This window comes from Oncorhynchus masou, chromosome 15, assembly GCF_036934945.1.
Source record: "Oncorhynchus masou masou isolate Uvic2021 chromosome 15, UVic_Omas_1.1, whole genome shotgun sequence".
Classification (NCBI taxonomy): domain Eukaryota; kingdom Metazoa; phylum Chordata; class Actinopteri; order Salmoniformes; family Salmonidae; genus Oncorhynchus; species Oncorhynchus masou.
In genome coordinates, this window is record NC_088226.1 from 32,555,555 (window position 1) to 32,578,401 (window position 22,847).

Below are 22,847 nucleotides of genomic sequence, written 5' to 3' on the forward strand. Positions count from 1 at the left end.
AAATGAAATGATGTATACTCATGATTTAGTTCACCATGTTGATTACTCAAACTTCCCTGTTGGTCCCCATGACAGGTGCTGATGAGTAAGGGCTTTTTAAGTTCAGCTTTGTGCAAAGACCTGCTGTTGTTGTTGTAGTATCAGTGACCTGGTGGTCTGTCTGTCTGAATAGTTATTAGGCTTCTTCCACGGCTAGAACTAACCCACACACACTCAGATGCTGCCGATACAGGCCAGCTGTTCCCCCAGGCGCAAGGTTAGGAGAGGTGTTGGCCGGGGTAGGCCGTCATTGTAAATAAGAATTTGTTCTTAACTGACTTGCCTGGTTAAATAAATAAATATAAATAGAAGTGTGTGGTTTAAAAACCAGAAAGTGTAATGTTCAGTATGTGCTTGCTACATGTGTGTGAACACATTCAGCTCAACCCAGTCTCTACTCCATTGCTCACTGTGTTCCACATAGTCTAATCACTAGTGTTATTTCATTAGTAGGGAGTAGGCACAATAGTTTTTCCTGATCACGTGACCCGATCCAGGAAATACTTTCTAGCCCTACTCTCAGCTCAAACAGTTTTAGCACTTTTTGTTAGTTTTGGATGTGAGTAAAACTATATTCCAGTCTATCCGAGGTAATAAAAACCGGATGTTCCATGATATGTGTGTTTGACTAAAGCAACTCTGTTTCAGGCACTATGCTGGTGATCGGCAGCCCCGGACCAAGAGTATAGGACACATGACTGGTAAGTGGAGATTCACACTGGCTCTGTCATTTATCACACACACACAATATTCCATTCACGTTCTGTGACTGTCTCTCTCCCTCTCTCTCTCTTTCTTGCACTAAATAGACTTTTCTCCCTCTCTTTCTATCCTGCTGTTTTTCTCCCTTCCTGTTTGGTCAAACACACCTCTTACACCTCTCACTATATAACTCTTTTCAACTCTTTATTTATTAACCCACCCAGCCCATACAAGGACATGTTTAAGACCATACGGCTGTTATTAAAGACACTTAACAACTATTGCCTCTGTGAATTACTCTTGAGTACAAAAAAGTGTTAGAATGTGTTTGGATGTGCCCCCCTTCCTAGTTCCTGTGTGTACACGTTTGGCACAGTGCAATCGTCAATCATATGGGTGTTGTGTAATTTCTCGTAGCCTGGCCTGGCCTGTGTACCAGCAGTTACACTTTAGGCCCGGGTCCAGGACATCTTCTGTAGCCTAGCCTACACTCTACATAATGCAACGCTCTTTAATAATCTGTAATGAGCTCCTACTGCGATTTTAAAGAACTGTCAGACGTTTCAGCTCTGCCAATGGTTCTGTGATTAAGCCCCTCGGGACCTAACCCTGCATCTCCCCACTCATTCTATACCCCCCTCCAAAATTTGCCAAACACCCATTCTCAAGGAACAAAACACACATTATTGTATCCCTGTGTGGTTTTCCTGGGAATGATCCTGGTATTTAGTCGTTTTAAAGAGAAGTTTGGCATTAGGCCGTTTGGAGCAGTTTCAGCTGTAACGGACCGTACCATGTTGGCTAAGTATTTAACAGAGCCCAGGGGTGATACAGTGCATTCAGAAAGTATTCAGACCCCTTGACTTTTTCCATATTTTGTTACGTTACAGACTTATTTTAAGACGTATTAAATGAAACATGTTCCTCATCAATCAACACACAATACCCCATAATGACAAAGGGAAAACAGGTTTTGAGACATTTTTGTACATGTAAAAAAAAATATAACACAGAAAAAAACGTATTTACATAAGTATTCAGACTCTTTGCTATGAGACACGAAATTGAGCACAGGTGCACCTTGTTTCCCTTGATCATCCATGAGATGTTTCTACAACTTTATTGGAGTTCAACTGTGTTAAATTGGACATGGTTTGGAAAGGCACACACGTGTCTATATAAGGTCCCACAGTTGACAGTGCATGTCAGAGCAAAAACCAAGCCATGTGGTCCAAGGAATTGTCCGTAGAGTTCCGAGAAAGGATTGTGTCGAGGCACATATCTGGGGAAGGGTACCAAAACATTTCTAGCAGCATTGAAGGTCCCCAAGAACACAGTGGAAGAAGTTTGGAACCACCAAGACTCTTCCTAGAGTTGGCCGCCCGGCCAAACTTAGCAATCGGGGGAGAAGGGCCTTGTTCAGGGAGTTGACTAAGAACCCGATGGTCACTCTGACAGAGCTCCAGAGTTCCTCTGTGGAGATGTAAGAACCTTCAAGAAGGGCAACCATCTATGCAGCACTCCACTAATCAGGCCTTTATGGTAGAGGGGCCAGACAAAGTCTGTTCCTCAGTAAAAAGCACATGACAGCTAGGGCTGTTATGGTGACCGTACTACCGCTGCATGATAATGGTCCATTCTAAATCAAAACTAATTTCACACATATATTATTTAGTATATGTAAAGACAAGATTAAATCAAGAATAGTCTGATGGGTGACAATATTAGCCTATCACTTGTGAATGATATATTATCACTTGTGAATGATGCCTAGCATAAGGCAAGAAACAGTGCTTTTTTTGATGCAACTTTTTCAAATTATAATTGCACGCCTGATGTAGCCTAGCCCATTAGGCCTAAATGTTTTGATGATATTTGTATCACAGCTAAAGTGGCCACTTAACTCCTTAAAATGAAGCACAATGATCCGCTTTACGGAGTGTGTGAGTTTCAAAATGGGGGAAGATAATTTTCACCATAAAATTCCACCTTTTTAATAAAAGCATTACATGCATAATCGCATTTGCGGTCACTTTTGAGAATGGTGTTTTTCTGCTAATGGAACATTTGCGCTTATAGCCTACTGCCGTGTGTGCATTTCTGTGCTTATAATGTGAAGAAATAAACTATTAGGCTATCAACATTTTAAGCTAAACATTCTGATCTGTTGCGTCAGGCTCATTGCTTAAAACAGTATTTCTAAATGCTAGCGGTTATATTAATTTGGGATCTATCGCATCCCACAACTGTCCCAGACTATGTTTGGAATATATTTTTCTTGCACAGAGAGAAAGACATAGTAGATTGACATAGGCTAGTGCTGTGGGGATGTTTTTCAGCGGCAGGTACTGGGAGACTAGTCAGGATCGAGGGAAAGATGAATGGAGGAAAATATAGAGAGATCCATGATGAAAACCTGCTCCAGAGCGCTCAGGACCTCAGATGGGGGGGGGCAAAGGTTCACCTTCCAACAGGACAATGACCCTAAGCACACAGCCAAGAAAACGCAGGAGTGGCTTCGGGAGACGTCTCTGAATGTCCTTGAGTGGCCCAGCCAGAGCCCGGACTTGAATCCGATCGAACATTCTCTGGAGAGACCTGAAAATATCTGTGCAGCGACGCTCCCCATCCAACCTGACAGAGTTTGACAGGATCTGCAGAGAAGATGGGGGGAAAATCCCCAAATACAGGTGTGCCAGACGTCATACCCAAGAAGACTCAAGGCTCTAATCGCTGCCAAATGTGCTTCAACAAAGTACTGACTAAGGCATCTGAATACTTATGTAAATATGATATTTACATTCTTTTTTTATATCAGCAAAAGTTTCTTAAAACTAGTCTTTGCTTTGTCATTATGGGGTATTGTGTGTAGATTGATGAGAAAAAAATTGTATTTCATCAATTTCAGAATAAGGCTGTAACGTAACAAAATGTGGAAAAAGTCAAGGGGTCTGAATACTTTCCGAATGCACTGTATATAAAACACTAATAGGAGTTTAATGAGACAACGTAAGTTCCACACCGTTACTAAGGCCGGGATTCAAGTAATTGCAGATTGTGACTTTTCAGGGTAGCTGCAACACACATGCTGTTGTTTTCCAAGTCAATCACACTTCTGCAAAGTGCAAATCAATTCACTTGATCCTAACAACTCTGTTAAGAGTTCTGACTGAGCGATGGCCTGGTGAGAATCCAGAGGTGTTTTTCTTAAAACTAAATATGATTTTTTTTTTTACCTGACAATTATTGCAGCTTTCAGGTGTTTCATTTTATTTTTTCCAGATTTCTTGTGTAATGAGACAGAGAACGGCCCTCCTCCTCCTCTCCAGACCCACAGCCTCAGAGAGTTTGAACAGGTAAGGGCTTGTCTTCCTCTCTCCTATTCTTATGGTCTGGTACAGTGTGGTAGTCAGTGGAAAGAGGTGTTCAGACCTGTCTGAATTGTCTGACAACGTGTTTTTAGGTGGGTTGGTGATGATCATGTGGTAACGGAACCTCTGACTATGAGTCAAGAAGACTATGGGTAAAAAAGATTCCGGTCTCCTGTAACTTCCCCCAATCCCTATCTTTGCTCTCCTCACCTTATCCTTCCTGCATAATGGCCATGTAGAACTGGACTGTATAGCCCATACACTCAAGCACCCAAGTAGAGGAATCTAAATAAATTATATTGTGTTAAAGATGCAGTGTAGCGCTGGTATACTACTATACAGTAAGTGGTGTTTATGGTTGTGGATGGAGGAGGTTGGTTTCTCTCTCCTCTAGTGCTTAGACATTGTAATAGGTTCTGGGCTGAGCGCCAGGCTATTATGGTTCTGATATAACTCTAGAGGTGCTTGCTTCAATTACCATCGTCTTAGTGAAGGACAGGACTCCAGGGGAGGGAGGAATGGGGAATCTGTGATTTGATATGGGGGTTAGGGGGAAAGGGTGGTAGTGGGGGTTGGATGGTTGAAGTAACGTCAATAGCGAGGGATAACAGTGTAAGGGTGATTTTGCCTGGAGGTTACAGGGTCGTGGTTTGTTTGGGGGTTAATCATTTTGAAAACCAGGAAGCCATCGCCTGTCGTCTGATCACTCTGTAATCCAAGGCTCGCTTTCCCCAACGAAGTCGACCGTGTAGCAGAGTCCCCAAACCAATCTAGTACAACGCATTGAATCCTGGGAAGTGACGTGGGGGCTGACTGATCCAGTGTGTTGGCTTCTGGAGGCGACTCCGGCTGCCTTTTGAAGTCTGTCTGCAGCCTGCAACTGGCTGCTTCATAGAGGGGATAGGATTAATCACGCGATGCAGATGCTCGAAAACCAGACCCTTGGCAACGGAGACTCTTAAGCTAGAGCATTTGAAAAGCAATGCGGGCATCTGGAGAGACTACTGTACAGATACAGACCCAGTTAATGGGAGGAGAACTATGCTAACTCGGTCTCAGGCTGGACACACACTGGTACTGCATTTGGACTGGAGAAGATAAATGTAGAGACAGAGAACATTGGGGACAAATTTCAGTTCAGGGAATGTAATTTCCTGAGATAACCCAGATAGCAAATCTTGTACCATGTGCTCTCGGTGGTAACAATGGATTTTGAATGCCAGGATTTGGGTTGTCAAGAGGATTGCCTCCACCATTGGGGTTTTGCATAATATTGACATAAACCACTGATTCATAAAAACGGCTTCACTATGTCAGTCATAGTAACAGCAGGTTCAATCTGTTAAATACACCTCTTAGTCTAAATATATTTTTTTATTTAACTTTCTGTGTCACTGGAGGTGCTATAGCAGTGATGGTGATTTAATATAACACAGTATTTCTGTTGAACTAAATGTGTGTTTTTTTTCCACTAAGCTCACTGTAGAGCAACAGAGACTAGTGCTGTTGTCTTAGCGGATGGATCTGAGAAAATATATATCAGGTTACAGAACGGCCTGTGTGTGTGTGTGTGTTTGTGTGTCCATGCGTGCGTAAGTTTGTCGTCTTTCCAAATTTGTGTCAGTTTAAAGAGTCAATCTTTCCCCCTCTAGCTCAAAGAAACATGAACCTGCCAGACTAGCATTTGTAACTGTCAAACATCTCTGGACTACAATCCTGAGGTTTCAAGGGGAAAAAAGTCAGAAAGTCAAAATGCCCTTTCTCAAATAACATTTATTAGTCCATTTGAGAAATTGAAGGCATATGCCTGCCTATAAATGTGAATTCAAACCGACCACAGAAACACTTAAATTGATATAAGAGTTGGGTATAATTTAAACCATTAAAACCTCACGACAAATTACAATTGCTAATCTGTTATGTTGCCCTTAGACTGAATGTGCCGTACTCCAAAACCACATTATATGAACGGTCTTTTAAAGTAGAATTACTGTAGAGTGGAGTGGCAGCCGTATACAGTCTGTCTGCCATACACCCAAACAATCCCACCCAGACACACAGCCCATGGAGTTCAAGGCGGCAGAATTCGGTGCCTATTTTTCATTCTTAATCTCCATAGCTTGTTCTCTCTCTGTCTCTGTCTCTGTCTCTGTCTCTGTGTCTTGCTGTAGTTTTTGTTTGCCTTGTGAAAATAGGTCAGTGTTCTCTGTGACTAGCTAGCTAGCGCATGGCTCATATCAACCCCCAACTTGTCGGATGGGAAGCCATCGCATCGTGAGCCCGTTTCTCTAGCTGCTCATTATAATGCTGTAGCATTTAGAGAGAGTGAAACACTGCTTGAAAGGTTATTGTTTAGTAGACAATGTTAATCATGAGTGACCTTCATATTTACAGTACACTCTAACAAAAAAAGGTCTAGGAGAACCCTTTGAATAACCGTTTTTGGTTCCAGGTAGAACCCTTTTGGGTTCAATGTTAGAGCCCTACATGGAACCCAAAAGGGTTATTCTATGGCAACAGTCGAATAAACCTTTTTTTCCCCTAAGAGTGTATACAGCTGATTATATGATTATGACAAATGTTTTTATTCTGCTCTTGTATAACACTGGGGGAAAAAATATTCTCGAGGTTAGTAGTGTATTCATGTCAGTCTGTCTGTGTCCTGATTGAGCAGACCGGTCTCTCAAGTTGTCCACATGCTTCCCAGACGAAACAGTTAGGAAGAGTTTGTACACATATTATGACGACATTTTGGGGTGTTTTTGTTAGTTTTAGACTCTGGTAAGGTTTGTTTTGGCAGATTGGGCACACACAATTTTTTTCTCGAGGTAAACCGAAGTCTGTTTAGCTGAAGTCTACGCCCCTTTGTTAGTGATTGGTCAACAGAATGTTTTTTTTTTTATAAAGACTTTGTTTTCATTCAATGAGCGACGACTCGTTTTCATGCACATTTTGTCAATGACAAATACTCCACCAAACATATTAGTTAGATGTAAAATTACGCGACTAAGATCTCCTCTGCAAAATTTCAGAATTAATGACCGATTTCTTGAGTTATCTTAGATTAATTCAGTCTATTTTGAGGTAGTGTATACTTGCTATGGCGTCTCCATGGACAAACAGTAATATTGCTGTTTTTTTTCATGTTTTTCAAGCAAAGGTCTTTTAAGGGAGTATGTGAGCACACTCATTTGGTTCGCCTAGCCGAGTTCGACTAGCCGAACTGAAGCATGCTCACCCCTATAGTCTTCCCTCCACTGATTAGTCCCGTAGGCAAGAGTTGTGTTCCCTTGCGCAGGCGAGATGACGCAACAACCTATGGGTAATTTCAAATGTGCATCCAGGTATACTTAGGTCAACTTATTTGTATTGCATACTCTAAATAATATGATTTCGTACATGATATAAACAAAGTGTGCTTTATTTGAAGTAGAAATGGACAATATACTTTATTACATGAAACAGAACATTTAATAATTTTGAGACTGGTTGACTGCTATGTTAAACAACTGCTGTCATGGTTGCTTTGGTTGTCAATAGCCTTCTGGCTATTGTAGTCTTTTGGCTGTAGAAAAACAGGAACCTCCCAGGTGAGACAGGCAGGAGCAACTGCGGCTGCGCAATGAACAGTCTGAGGAGGAGAATGCACACTATGTCTTCATTCACACGTCGATATGGATCTCAGACCCGGTTCGCCCTTGGTAATTGGTGTGCTTACGACAGATGGATCAGGTTTCTGTGGAGCAGCAGCAGCACTCTGGCTGTGTGGCACAAGATCGATACATAGAGCCCAAACATCAGCTCGGCTCACCTTTCCAGCTCCCCATGCTACATCCTCTCTCTAATATGTATGGTACGCTCTTCTTCCCTTTTCTCTCTCTGTCTCTCTCTCCCTCTGTCTCTATCTCACTCCTTCTCTCTCTCTCTCTCTCCCTCTCTCTCTCTCTCTCATACAAGAGAGAGAGGCCTACATTACCGTAGAGTGTTTAATAGTTCTCATGCCAGAGCTGTAAATCTGTGCTCCTCTCCAGTGGGTCAGAGACGTCATATTGAGCTGATCAGGATGTCGGTCATGGAGGATAACTGCTGCCTTACACTAATCTGCCTCCTCACTCCCATAATGTTACTGTAAACTTCCTCCTCAGTACCATACTGTGGGTAATGGAGGTGGAAATAAACTGTTGTTTACTGTGAAACTGTACCACCAGTTCAGCTTGGCTGTAAAATGTTGATCTTGAATACCTGTATGCTGTAAAGCTGTCCCAATGCCTGTGATGAGGATTGGTGTGTTGGTCTGTACCCTGTATGGTTTTTGTGTTGTGTATCCTGTGTCTGCTGTCACAGTTCCGACATGGCTGGGTGAAATCAGCTGTAGGCACTGCACAATGTGTTTGTGTCAGGAGAGCGTGTGTGTGGGTGTGGGTGTGTGTGTGTCGTAGGGCTGTGGCAGTCATGACATTTTGTCAACCTGTTATTGTCATGCAAATGACCGCTGGTCTCACGGTAATTGACCGTTAATTAACATAAACATGTTTAGCATCTCCAGGCCACCAACCGTACAAGCCGCTGATGCGTGCCTTTTGGAACATCTACGCTTTAAAAAGTCTAATAAATCCATTTTATATACACCATCACAAGAAATCCATTTATTTATCATATGAAGAAAATGTATTTCAGAAGAGTCGGCCTATTGTATGTTATCTGGCTATGCGCCATGCCATGGACTGTAGGCTAGTTCACTTAGCAGACAAGATGTGCTTATAGGTCCTGTGCCATTATTTTATATTATATGAATTTATTGTAAGAATAACATAATGGAACTTAGCTGAATAAAATAGAAAATATATTTTTCCCATTCCAGATTGAGTGCTCATATGAAGTGGCTATGTTGAGCGTAAAAAGGGATCATTTGAAACAGGTCCTGTATGCTAGATTTAGAGTTATTTGGCAACTTTAGTTGTGAATGATACAAACCTTAAAATGTCTTAGAATTCCAAACATACATGGGTTGCATGGTGTGACTATAGGCTATTGACTAATTGAAAAGCCTATAGTCGCAATAAAAGCAAGCGCTCTGTACCTTGTCTCCGGCTGCAAACCGTGTTCTTTCATCAAGTGATAATATTTTCAGACTATTCTCAATGTAATCTTGTCTATACTAATATGTACAATTAGTTTAGATTTAAAATGGCCCATTATCAAATAGGTAGGAACAGGTTCAGGGGAAAACAGTAATCCATATGCACTTGAATGGAGGCTACTCCAGTTTTACAGTGACTGCAGCTGAGAAATAAATATAGAGCACCTGGGGATCCTCCTCTTTTTAGTGGCAGCCATCAAAACTCTGCTTTCACACGGGATTGAATATAGAAAATGTCTGGGCTTAATAATAACATTTATTTCACTTCACGAATCAACCACTGTTTGAGGAGCATGCAGCCTCTCGCTGCGTGACAGTTGATATTCCGCCCAAGTTCTGTATGCAGTGGGCTCTCCAAACATGTGCCTGCAGCTACCCAGTGCTTAATTCGGGAAACCAAGTGAAATCTGTTCGGGAGAATCGATAGTAACGTGTTTTCACAATGAAACTTATTTAATTAAACTGTTGATAGCCCCTATCTCTGCGCTCTGGAGAAAGGAATAAAGGAGAGAGGGGAGGAGATGGAAACACACAATGGTGAGATATTCTGTAGCTAAAGGTAATGTGTCTATTAATGATGAAAAAAATACAAATGCCATATTACTAGGCTATTCAAACTCAAATACAAATTCACTATAATTGTAGCCGTCCTGCACAATCAGTGAACCAAAAGTATCGCCAAGGGCTATACATTCTCTCCCAGACTCATGGATAGAAAGTTTGGAGTGTAACATAAGGTAAACAGTCCATCCAGTATGCATAACAATATAGCCCATACTCATCCCATACTCGATTACTGGAATTTGTTTAATTGTGGAGTGTAGGCTAGACCAATTATGTACCAAAGACATCTTTAATCTATTTTTGAAAATGTTTTTCTGCCATGTGTAAAATGCGATAGGCTATAAGGCTTTGTATTGTATAAAGGCACGATCATTATTTTAATTCAGTTTTTTGGGGGGGGCTTGCGGGCATATACTTAGTGGGCAGTTTATTAGGTACACCCATCTAGTACAGGTTTGGACCCACTCTTTGTCTCCAGAACAGCCTGAATTATTCGGGGCCTGGATTCTACAAGGTGTGGCATTCAAATGTTGCTCAATTGGTATTAAGGGACCTAATGTGTGCCAGGAAAAAATTATCCACATAATCACACCACTGCCACCAGCCTGTACTGTTGACACCAGGCAGGATGGAGCCATGGACTTATGCTGCTTAAGCTAAGTTCTGACTCTGCCATCAGCATGACGCAACAGGAACCGGGATTCGTCGGACCAGGCAATGTTTTTCCACTCCTCAATTGTCCAGTGTTGGTGATCACTGGAGCTTCTTCTTCTTGTTATTAGCCGATAGGAATGGAACCCGGTGTCTTCTGCTCCCATAGCTTCTGCTACAACAGCCCGTCCATGACGAGGACTGACGAGTTGTGCGTTCCGAGATGCAGTTCTGCACACCACTGTTGTACTGCGTCGTTATTTGCCTGTTTATGGCTTTTACGATTCTTGCCATTCTCCTTCGCGCTCTCATCAATGAGCTGTTTTCGCCCACAGGACTGCCGCTGACTGACAGGATGTTTTTTGCTTGTCGCGCCATTCTCGGTAAACCCTCGACAACGTCATGCCTGAAAAGCCCAGGAGGCCGGCCGTTTCTGAGATACTGGCACCGACAATCATACCACGCTCAAAGTTGCTTAGGTCACTAATTTTGCCAATTCTAACATTCAATCGAACAGTAACTGAATGCATTGATGACCGTCTACCTGCTTTATATACAGTGCATTTGGAAAGTATTCAAACCCCTTTACTTTTTGCACATTTTGTTACATTATAGCCTTATTCTAACATTTATTAAATCATTTTTTTCCATCACAAATCTACACACCATACCCCAAAATTACAAAGCAAAAACAGGTTTGTAGAAATGTTTGCAAATGTATTAAAAATGTAAAAACAGAAATATCACATTTACATAACTATTCAGACCCTTTACTCAGTACTTTGTTGAAGCACCTTTGCCATTGATTACACCCTCGAGTCTTCTTGGGTATGACGCTACAAGCTTGGCACACCAATATTTGGGGAGTTTCTCGAATTCTTATCTGCAGATCTCTCAAGCTCTGTCAGGTTGGATGGGTAGCGTCGCTGCACAGCTATTTTCAGGTCTCCAGAGATGCTAGATCGGGTTCAAGTCCAGGCTCTTGCTGGGCCACTCAAGGACATTCAGAGACTTGTCCTGAAGCCACTCCTGCATTGTCTTGGCTGTGTGCTTAGGGTTGTTGTCCTGTTGGAAGGTGAACCTTCGACCCAGTCTGAGGTCCTGAGCACTCTGCAGCAGGTTTCATCAATAATCTCTCTGTACTTTGCTCCGTTCATCTTTCCCTCGATCCTGACTTGGCTCCCAGTCCCTGCAGCTGAAAAACATCCCCACAGAAAGATGCTGCCACCACCGTAGGGATGGTGCCATGATTCCTAAGACGTGACGCTTTGCATTCAGGCCAAAGAGTTCAATCTTGGTTTCATCAGACCAGAGAATCTTGTTTCTCATGGTCTGAGAGTCCTTTAGGTGCATTTTGGCAAACTCCAAGCGGGCTATCATGTGTCTTTAACTGAGAAGAGGCTTCTGTCTGGCCACTACCATAAAAGCCTGATTGGAGGAGTGCTTCAGAGATGGTTACCTTATGGAAGGTTCTCCCATCTCCACAGAAGGAGTCTGGAGCTCTGTTAGAGTGACTATTGGGTTCTTGGTCACCTCCCTGACCAAGGCCCTTCTCACCAGTCTTGGTGGTTCAAAATGTATTCCAGTTAATAATGATGGATGTCACTGTGTTCTTGGGGACCTTGAATGCTGCAGAAATGTTTTGGTACCCTTCCTCAGATCTGTGTCTCGACACAATCCTGTCTCGGAGCTATAATGACAATTCCTTCGAACTCATGGCTTGGTTATTGCTCGGAAGAACCCTGAAGAAGGCACAGTGATGCCGAAACGTTGGTGATTTACCCAATAAATGACTGGGAATTTATATATGGTGTGCGACTCTCTTTATTTTTGTAGCTTTCGGTTTCTGCTCTGACATGCAGTGTCAACTGTGGGACCTTATATAGACAGGTTTGTGCCTTTCCAAATCATGTCCAATCAATTGAATTTACCACAGGTGGACTCCAATCAAGTTGTAGAAACATCTCAAGGATGATCAATGAAAACACGATGCACCTGAACTCCTGAGCTCAATTTCGATTCTCATAGCAAAGGGTCTGAATACTTATGTAAATAAGGTATATTTGTTTTTATTTATAATGCATTTTCAAAAAACCTGTTTTCACTTTGTCATTAGGGGGTATTGTGTGTAGATTGATGAGAATTTATTTTTTATTTAATCAATTTTAAAATAAGGCTGTAACGTAACAAAATGTGGAAAAAGTCAAGGGGTCTGAATACTTTCCGAATGCACTGTAACAAGCCACTGCCACGTGACTCACTGTCTGTAGGAGCGAACCATAATAAGACGGTCATCGCAACTGCCATAGCTTATGCGTGTGTTTCTGTCTGTGTGTTTTCACACTCCGAGAGAGGATATTTATGTTGTGTATTTCAGCATTTATTCATATAGGAATTATTACAAACAAAAATATAAAGAAACCACTTTACAAAATAAATGCATTATTATTCCCACAATTATTACAGAAAATCAGACAAATTATGCTACCCTCTGCCGATTGGTTATTTAGCTTATTCAAGCCTGTCTCAAAATAAAACACTGCCCCTTTCAGAAAAAAAGATGCTCTTTACCTGACTTTCTTTTCAAAGATGTCTAGAATGGTATGCATTTTGTGCTCTTATAGGAAGCAATCACTACCCTATTGCTGACTACAAATGATCTATAACTGGGCTAATAACTCACTAAATAGTAAAGGATATTAACAAAATGTGCACACTGGCTACATGCAGCTCTCTTATCTCAAAACAAGCACATCTACTCACGACCGCTCATGCTGTTAACAGTCCAGTTCAAAGTAAATGGCACAGATCCGTATATAGCAATGGTCTATTTGCATATAGGCCTACTGCGTCTCTGATTGTTTATGCTGCAGGATCTGTGTAGAGTACGGCCTGAATAGTGCGTGTCAATGTAATAGCGTCCTACTCCATTCTGCCTACAACAAAATCTCTTGCATAGTTCGTTTTGTTTCGGTATGTTGCATTGAAAGTTGCTAATATTGCGTGTATTAAAAAAACGTAAGCCTATGCAACATTAACCAATTAAAACAGTACTGTAGCAATGAGGTTTGTGTAGTAAGCTGTAGGCCCAATACAAAATCACCGCATATTGGCTTTGCTTGAATTGCCTTTCCAATGCATTGTTGTTCGGGCCATTAAAAAAAATAAAAAAAAAAGTATTTCAAAATTTGAGGTAGTCCATATGATCACATCTCTAATAGATCTGTTGTTGTATTACTTGTGAAGCACAGCTGAGTGAGCATACATTTAAATCATTTACTTTTTATTTCTATTTTACTGGGTTCATGGTCCCTGCATCTGATGGTCAGTCTCAGCGGAGGGAGAGAGCAGGGGTCCGCCTCTCAACATCCCTCCGCTCTCCCTTTCCGCCACTCACACTGACCAAAATGTGACACGGTCTTTCAGATGGCGAAACTCGAGTCGCATCGCATTATTTCTGCCTCATGCACAAATTCATGTTGTCATTACCATGAACAGAGAAAGTGAAATATTCCTTGATATTAAAAAAGACTCAAGTCGCTAATAATAACAACAACACGAGCCAATAGATAGACTTCCCTGCTCATTAATTATTGCTGCAGTGCTTGTTGTCGAAAAAACGTGCATTTTACAGCATATAAAAGTGTTGAATACAAAGTGTTGACAGTGCTAAGTAAGAGCTTAAAGATGAACACACTCATAAAAACAGCATAGCTTTGCTGTATTCGTTGACAGTCTCTCTCTAGTCATGGTTTTAAACTTTTAGAAATCTCACAGTATCAACTTTGCCGTAACTTTATTTTACGCATACTATGTTATTCCAGACACGGTCATCTGAGCCATTCGATTGGCCAGAGGCAGACCTATAGTGCTCTTGATTTGCTCTCTGAGCCTGCCGGGAAGGCAGTGTTTGTACCTTCAGACACATGAAATGGTTCAGAATGGCAACTGTTTGCCTTCCCGGGGCGCAGGGCAGCTGAATCGGGGGCACCTACCGACAACAGCCCGAGACGAAAAAATAATAATAAATAGTAACAAGTTTTTATCATTTTTTTTTTTTTGCGGAAATGTTTGCCGATTGACTAGGAATGCCTTGAAGATCGACCAGCTGATCGCGATGACTGGTTGGTGACCACTGCTCTAGAAAGTTGAGTGAAGTTCAATCTGGTGCTTCTCTCTGTGGGCTGATATTTCTGCATGGCAGTCCCCCGGGAGCCGCGTGGCAGTCTCAGGGCTACTGCGTGCACGCTCGCAGAGGGAACAGTGGTCTCTAGTTGGGTTTTAGATCAATATGCCGCTTGTACTAACACATTACTGATGGACTGTTTGATGCTCTCCATTTGTTATTCCTTTCTATAGCTAGTCTCTGTCGCTGGGCTGGTAATGACCAGATCTGTCTGTAATCAAAGACAGGTCTGGGATCATATATATGCTCTGAGTGTTGGGTTACACATGTGCACAACAGGCCTCTGACAGACAGAGAGAGATAAAGAGAGACAGAGGGAGAGAGCTAGCGTCAGTGAGCGAAAGACTTCGAGAGGGAGAGAGACAGAGATAGAGTCCCTCTCACGCCTTCTTCAATCCTCCTCACATACCAGAGAAAACCCACACGCTAGCCAGAGAAAGGACAGAGAGAGAAAAAGAGAGAAATTGAGAGAGTAATACAAAGAGGGAGAGAAAGGAATTAGAGAGTAAAAGTAAAAACCTGGAACATTGTGCATACCATTTATTCCCAGTGAGAGGTTCCTGGGAGATTAGAATGCTGTGGTGTTGAAATAGTGGGATAGTGCTGGTGTGACAGACAGCCCACTGGGCACAGACATCAGTTGGACGAGTTATCAACGAACGTGAATTCAACATGAAGTCAACAAAACATTTGACCATGTTATTGGTTTTAGGTACAAAAAAAGGAAAGACGAAATGCTCCTATGTTGATGACTTTTTGCAAATCCAATCCTTTTTCTACATTAATTCAACATCATTATATAGATTTTTTGTTGTTGAAATGATGTTGAAACAACTTTAATAAGATATATAAGATTAAATATTTATATTTAAAGTCGATTCAACCAGTTTTTGCCCAGTGGGAGGTGCTTCAAGGTAAAGGAAGCATCTATGACTGATCTGTTAGGATCTTGCAGTGTATATTGTGTGATTGGTTGCAGAGAGAAAGATGAAGACCGGGAGCAGAGAAATACCTTACTCTCATCAACATCCGACTCCTATCCATCCATCCACTCACTCACTCACTCACTCACTCACTCACTCACTCACTCACTCACTCACTCACTCACTCTTGTTCCTGCTCTCCTCTCTCTCCGTTATCCCCTGTCAAGACTCTTCGATAACAACCAGGACTTTGTTTTGAACCAAGGAATTATTGCACGACCAACCAACCAACCATCCACTAATGTAATTATTTCAGCAGGAAGGAACATTGTGCTCTATTGTTCTTTGTGGGTGCATTCCAAATGGAAACCTGTTCCCTATTTAGTGCACCACTTTTGACAAAGGCCAATAGGGGACCGATTGTTGGGACTTAACTTGTTTCTCCAGACTGTCTGTCTGTCCAGAGTGACTCAGACCCATACTGCAGTGCTGACTGAGTGAGGTCATAATGTAATGGCCCTACATTTAACTCACAGGACTTTTTAAATCCTGCATGGGGATACTTAAGTGGCATGAGCTCATGTTTTTCTGCAATCCTTCTCCCCGACCGGGTCTTGTGAGTGAGTGAGTGAAATCACTGGCCTGTGAGTCTCAGAAATGGCAGTAATCCCATTTTAAAACATATTTCGAAGTTGAACTTTTTCTTTAACAACTTTGCTCAAGTAGCCTCCACCCCTGTGAAAATATTTTCACTGCCTATGAAACATTAGAATTGAACCAGCGAACTCCTTGTTAAAGAGAATGCTGAGCCCCTGCTGTGGATGTTGTGCAGGGCAGGGGTGGACTGAATTTCTTATGGGTAGGTGCAGTATATAACATATCTGACCCAGTCCAGTTCAGCTCAGGGTCGTGTTCAAAAGGCACAAAATGTAAGAAAGCGGTTCGAAACGGAATGAATCGGGGACTTTCCATTCGAACTCGTCCAATAAGAAAAGTTCATTGTGTTTTTGCTACGTGTGCCCTAATGAACACAACCCAGCTCAGCCCAGGCCATGCAGTCAGAATTGGGTAATACTGTTTGTAAATACCAACCCAATTATCCCTAACGAGGGCCTAATAAGAACCAGATGAATGCTTATTTAATTTGTCAGAAAAAAGTTAGGGAAGGAGAAAAGGAAGGCCAGCTTTCCCCAGAGCTCTGCTCCCGGCAGGGTGAAGCATCGCAGGAGGAATAAAACACAGGCCCCACTGGGCACAGATGTCAGTTCAACGTCTAGTTTTGATTTACATTTGGTTGAGTTGTCAACGATCGTGAATTAAACGTGAAATCAACAAAAATATCACCATGTCATTGGCTTTTAGGTTAAAGGTTTGGTGAAAAAAAGACCCATTTCCCTCATGTTTATGACCTTTTTTCAAAGTCAATCAGTTTTCCACGTTGATCCAACGTTATCACACAGAATGTTTTGGATGACATTACGTGGAAACAACCTTGATTCACCAGTTATTGTCCAGTGGAGCATGCCAATTTGTTGCGTAACGTTTATCCTTTTCATACCATATATACAATATAGACAAACATTTCACAAAGCAGGGGATGTACAGACCAAATATGTTTGAAATTAAAATATTGTACAGTAGGCTATTTCTGGAAACATTTTGTGCCAGTGTCCCTTAGTACAAATAATGTGCTAGCCAAATGTTTTTCAAACCATAAAATCTCAAACATTCAGAACATTCAAAGCCACTAACTGTTCATTGGACGCAGTGTCCTAAAGTGGCCTTACTCCCAGATTGTACTGTTCTTAATTTAATCATATGGTGGCCTGGCAGCAACACACAGAGAGAGTGACTAACTGTTGCTTTGACAGCACAGCAGTGGATCAGAGGTTATGAGAACAGGTTTAAAGAGATTCTCTGGTACTTTTGTATACTTTTTAGCCAGTAGTTATAAAAGTAGCACTCGAGCAAAAAGTGGTCTCCGAAAATTGTATACTATGTCACATACAGTAGCAGTCAAAAGTTTGGGCACACCTAATCATTCAAGGGTTTTTCTTTATTTTTCAAAACTTCTTAAAGTAATGAAGGACTGTCATTTCTCTTTGCTTATTTGAGCTGTTCTCGCCATATTATGGACTTGGCCTTTTACCTAAATATGGCTATCTTCTGTATACCACTCCTACCTTGTCACAACACAACTGATTGGCTCAAATGCATTAAGAAGGAAAGAAATTCCACAAATTAAACTTTTAACAAGGCCCAACTGTTAATTGAAATGCATTCCAGGTGACTACCTCATGAAGCTGGTTGAGAGAATCCCAAGAGTGTGCAAAGCTGTCATCAAGGCAAAGGGTGGCTACTTTGAAGAATCTCAAAACACTTTTTTGGTTACTACATGATTGTGTTGTGTTATTGATGTGTTACTTCATAGTTTTGATGTCTTCACTATTATTCTACAATGTAGAAAATAGTAAACATAAATAAAAACCCTTGGATGAGTAGGTGTGTCCAAACTTTTGACTGGTCATTACTCTCTCATGTCTTTTGAGCCATTGGGCCCATCCTGCAACATCATTGGATTTTATTTTTTTACCAGGTAAATTGACTAAGAACACATTCTCATTCACAGCAACAACCTGGGGAATAGTTACAGGGAAGAGGAGGGGGATGAATGAGCCAATAGTAAGCTGAGGATGATTAGGTGACAGCTTGGGAATTTATCCAGGACACCGGGGTTAACAACCGTACTCTTACAATAAATGCCATGGGATCTTTAATGACCTCCGAGGGTCAGGACACCCATTTAACATCCCATCTGAAAGACGACACAGAGCAGTGTCCCCTGGGGTATTGGAATTTATTTTAGACCAGAGGAAAGAGTGCCTCCTACTGGCCCTCCAACACCACTTCCAGCAGCATCTGGTCTCCCATCCAGGGACCAACCAGGACCAACCCTACTTAGTTTCAGAAGCAAGTCAGCAGTGGGCTGCAGGGTGGTAACGCTGTGCAGGCCTCTTGCTTGCTTTCACTCAAATGTAAGGGGCTGAAGCTCATTAGCTTGAACTCAAATTGCTAGGGGGCTGGCCCATGTGGGGGGATATGTACAATATGGTGCAATTGCAGACTGCTATTCGGGTCGTTCCTTGTTTTCAATAAATGCCCATTGGTGCCTGCCATTGGTCAGTTCCAGTGTTATAAGACTGATGGTTTCTTGACAAAGATGAGTTTTTTACATAGCAGGTTAGGATAACTAATGTGTCAGGTTAGGATAATTAACATGGCAGGTTAGGTGAATTAGCGTGGCAGGTTAGGAGGATGAGGTTAAGGTTAGGACAGGATGTAACTTCTGCTTCTCAACATCAACACAAAGATTGCTGAATTCCTAAGACAACACAGAGGAAATTCTTGGATACAGTTGATAAGAAGAGTCACTTCGGGGGCTGGGCCGCAATACATAACTTGACATCAAGAAAAGGCAATATTAGAAAACACCTCTAATTGAGGTCTGCATTTACACCCTTATCAAAATGTAGGGAAAATGGCGTGGCACAGCTTCAAGAAAATGGTCGCTTTCAAACTAGGGATTTTGTGGCTATTTGAGGAAGCTTAGACAGTAATTCTGCTCATAGATTATGTATGTATGTACTACACATTGACATATCCATCCCCCCAAAAATAAAATAAATAAATACTTTCGTAGACGCCAATGTACCGGAGCATGCCATTAATGTTAGTGAACCGCAGCTCCCAGAAAGACCGACCGAGAGAGGCTTGATGTCAGTGAACACAGAGGAAGAGATTCCCTCCTCTCTGCCTGCCATGACTGTACACTTCCAGTTACATAAGAGGTCTGAAGAAGAGAAGTAAGTGGAAAGCAGCAGTAAGCTGTGTGTCTCTGTTAGAGGAGTTAGGGATGCACCCCAGAACAGGGTTTCTTAACATTTATAGGGATCGGCAAAGCTTTGATCCTTCCTAACAATAAACTTGAGTCTTTATTGTTTGAATGCTGTGGTTAGGTGTGTGTGTGTGTGTGTGTGTGTGTGTGTGTGTGTGTGTGTGTGTGTGTGTGTGTGTGTGTGTGTGTGTGTGCATAGTTCAGTCATTGAGTTCTACAGATGTGCCCTTTATGGAAAATAATGGGAGCAGAGACCATGCCTTTAACCCCCCTTACTATTCCACCCTCTCCCTCCACTCACCCCAGGCCCCTTTACACAGTAACGTTACAGTCCCATCCTCCCAACTGATGGTTCAGTGCAGTCAATGGGGCCCTCGGGCACAGCTCTGTGTCCCTTTGATTTATTTGCATAGACAACAAAGGAGGTTATGGTTCCAGCACACACACGCGCATATAGTATACATCAGATAGATACTGGACACGTGTCCACGCATGCATTACTGTAGAGTACTGTAGAATAGAGTAGAGTAGAATATTATGTGTCGCTTCACTTACTGTCCATCCGAAGATGATTACATCACAGCACACGTTCATCCATCCGTCCATTGGTCCATGATGAATCTGACATCTGTGCTTTACTACTAGACCCTTTCATACTGTACATTACATGGCATACTCTGCACACACACGCACAGTATCTTAAACATATGCATACATACAGCCCATCCATTTCAGACACCACCAAGGTCAAGTTCAGCCAGGCTCTTCATGGGTTTACATATTTTGTATTACAACCCCTCTGTTTCGTTACACACACAACACAAGCCACACATGTTGTCGTGCTAGCACGCATGTTGATCAGAGAAGGTGTTTACAGCGTAAATGTGTTTGTTTACCGCGCTAATTACAGGGGTGATACTGTCGTACCCACCACATGCCACCATACAGTACCACCCGTTGCCATCTCTTGGATCTATTGGGCGTTGCACTCTTCAATAAGAAGCACAGTTTCTTCTTAGTTTTGTGTGTTCAACCACAGTCACACACACATCCACTCACACGCACGCACACACTTTTTTTTTTTTACACTGCTGCTACTCACTGTTTATTATCTATGTCACTTTATGTACATATTACCTCAATTACCTCAACTAAACCTGTACCCCTGCACATTGACTTGGTACCGGTACCCACTGTATATATAGCCTCGTTAATGTTATTTTATAGTGTTACTTTAAAAAAAACTTGAGTTTATTTAGTAAATATTTTCTTAACTATTGTTTTTCTTAAAACTGCATTGTTGGGTAAGGGCTTGTAAGTAAGCATTTCACTGTACTTCACCTGTTGTATTCGGCGTGTGAAACATTTCATCTAATTTCACACACACACACACACCTATATATACACACACAGGTATATGTTTATGACCCTGGTACCCCATCCCTAATCTGTTCTGTTTGTCAGCTGGGCTTCATTCACAAAACTGTTCCGCCGGCGACGTTTCCTCCCTCCGATTTCTATTTGGGGGGCAAAAACACATCACTTTGTTCCATCAGTTTATGTTTTTTTTTTTCTTCAAAACTGCTCTCCCTGTTCGGCCGAAATGAATTCGAGCGAAGAGAGAGAGACTCTGGGAAAGATTGGGTTACACGTCTGCGAGAGACAAAAGCGGCCGGTGGGAGGGGTCATGACAGTTGGCAGTGGTTTGGAGAGAACTCGATACCATAATTTAGACCCTCCATAAACACACTGAATCAGAGACAGATTTACTCTGTGAAATATGGCTCTGGGAACAACGGCACCTTTCCACAAAGCAGACCTTTCCCTGCAACATGAAATGCATGCTTTTATGATTACGTGCAATGTGTTTATGGTTGCTTACACAAACCTATGGAACGTATTTAGTTGAACGTAACAGCACGGACTGTGTAGATGAACTGTCATGAATTAGAAACAAGAGCAGCTATTGACTGTCTAGTCTGAAAGATTGTGATGTAATCAACTCTATTTAGAAATAACATGTTAGAGTTAGTAGGGCAAGAGTGGGTGTGTGTGTGTGTGTGTGTGTGTGTGTTCACCTTGTACATATATATCCTGTTTCGACCCTCAGACTTAGCAAAAGATGACCTAGCGAAAGAGTAGCTTAGTGAGATTATTTCCTGACGCTCCAGCAGAAATCAAGCCTTTTCCAATCAGACAGCTAATAGTCAGCAAACGGCAGACAGCACAGCACAGCAGCAGCATGCAACTACAAACGGTTAGCTCATCTTCTCTCTCTCTCTCTCTCTCTCTCTCTCTCTCTCTCCCTCTCTCTCTTTCTTTCTCTAACTCACCATATTACCTCATCTTCTCCCTATGTATTTGTCTCTGTCTCTCCCTCCCCACCCTCCACCCCACTCTCTCTGATCCTGCCTCCCAGTGGAGAGTAAGGGGAGCTGGGGTGAGGTGTGTGGAGGCGGAGAGGCTCAGAAGGTTCATTTGTGGACTGAGATTCACACCGGAAGCTATTGATTGGAGCAGCAGGAGAGACAGGGGCGGGGGTGGAGGTGTAAGTGTTTCCGCTCCTCTGATTCATATATGATAGATTACTATGTGTGGGTGTGATGGAGGTTGTCAGAAAGGTTGGACGCGGAGGTGAGGGGGGGGGTTACTGCTACCACCAAAGTGATTATTGATAATATCACCTGGATAATTGACCTAAAATGGCTTCCTAATCACTCCCAGTGATTAGTGAAAGAGCCATTGAGGCTCTATTTGTGTTCTTACCTGATTCATTGATGGAGACACTCTCTCTTCTCTGGAACTGCCTATTGTCCTCCCTACTTGCCATTACTACAGGCAGATGATGCATGACTATGTATGGAGGGGGATGATTGAGTGGAGGAGATACAGAGATGGAGGAGCTCCATCAGATGTTTCTAGGATTTGAAGATTACTAACTTCTTCTTAAGTACACTGTAGTCATCCTTTTGTTCTGCAAGTGAGTTTATGATGAAGGTAACATATCCCTCCTCGTCTGCCCAACTCCTGCCCCCCTCCCATACTCCTCTCTGTTTGGCTCCTAGGCCTCAGCTGCTGCAACAAGTCTTAATGGAATAGAGTGGTACTTAGTGCTCTCTTTCTCTCTCTCTCCCTCCCCCTAACTCTAACTCTAACCTCCCGATCCCCAATATTTTCTGCTTTAATCTTAGCATTGATGTTGAGTGCCCCCCCCTTTCCCTCCCTCCTATACTTAGGTAATTTCCTGTCTGGCTGACTCACAGCAGTCACACCTCTGAATGGAGGGGGCGTTATGAAAGAGTGGATGGAAGGAGCGCTAAAGAAGAGGGTGTGGTATGTCAGATCTATGTCCATACTAGTCCACGTTGGCCTCAGC

The 22,847-nt window shown here is 42.3% G+C and overlaps 1 protein-coding gene across 6 annotated transcripts in view; it reads left to right on the top strand.

Moving 5' to 3' along the window:
- The window catches only part of LOC135556156 (myomegalin-like), a 130,139-nt gene that overhangs the window by 7,599 nt on the left and 99,693 nt on the right, over positions 1–22,847 (top strand). For 5 of the 6 annotated variants that reach the window (XM_064989127.1, XM_064989124.1, XM_064989122.1 and 2 more), the window contains 2 exons: positions 688–740; positions 4,024–4,097. In XM_064989127.1, coding sequence (XP_064845199.1) covers positions 734–740; positions 4,024–4,097 — 81 coding nt within the window. In that variant the 5' untranslated portion in view covers positions 688–733. Of the gene's footprint in view, positions 1–497; positions 599–687; positions 741–4,023; positions 4,098–22,847 lie in introns of those variants that run through there. The other variant, XM_064989126.1, reaches the window with a different exon arrangement.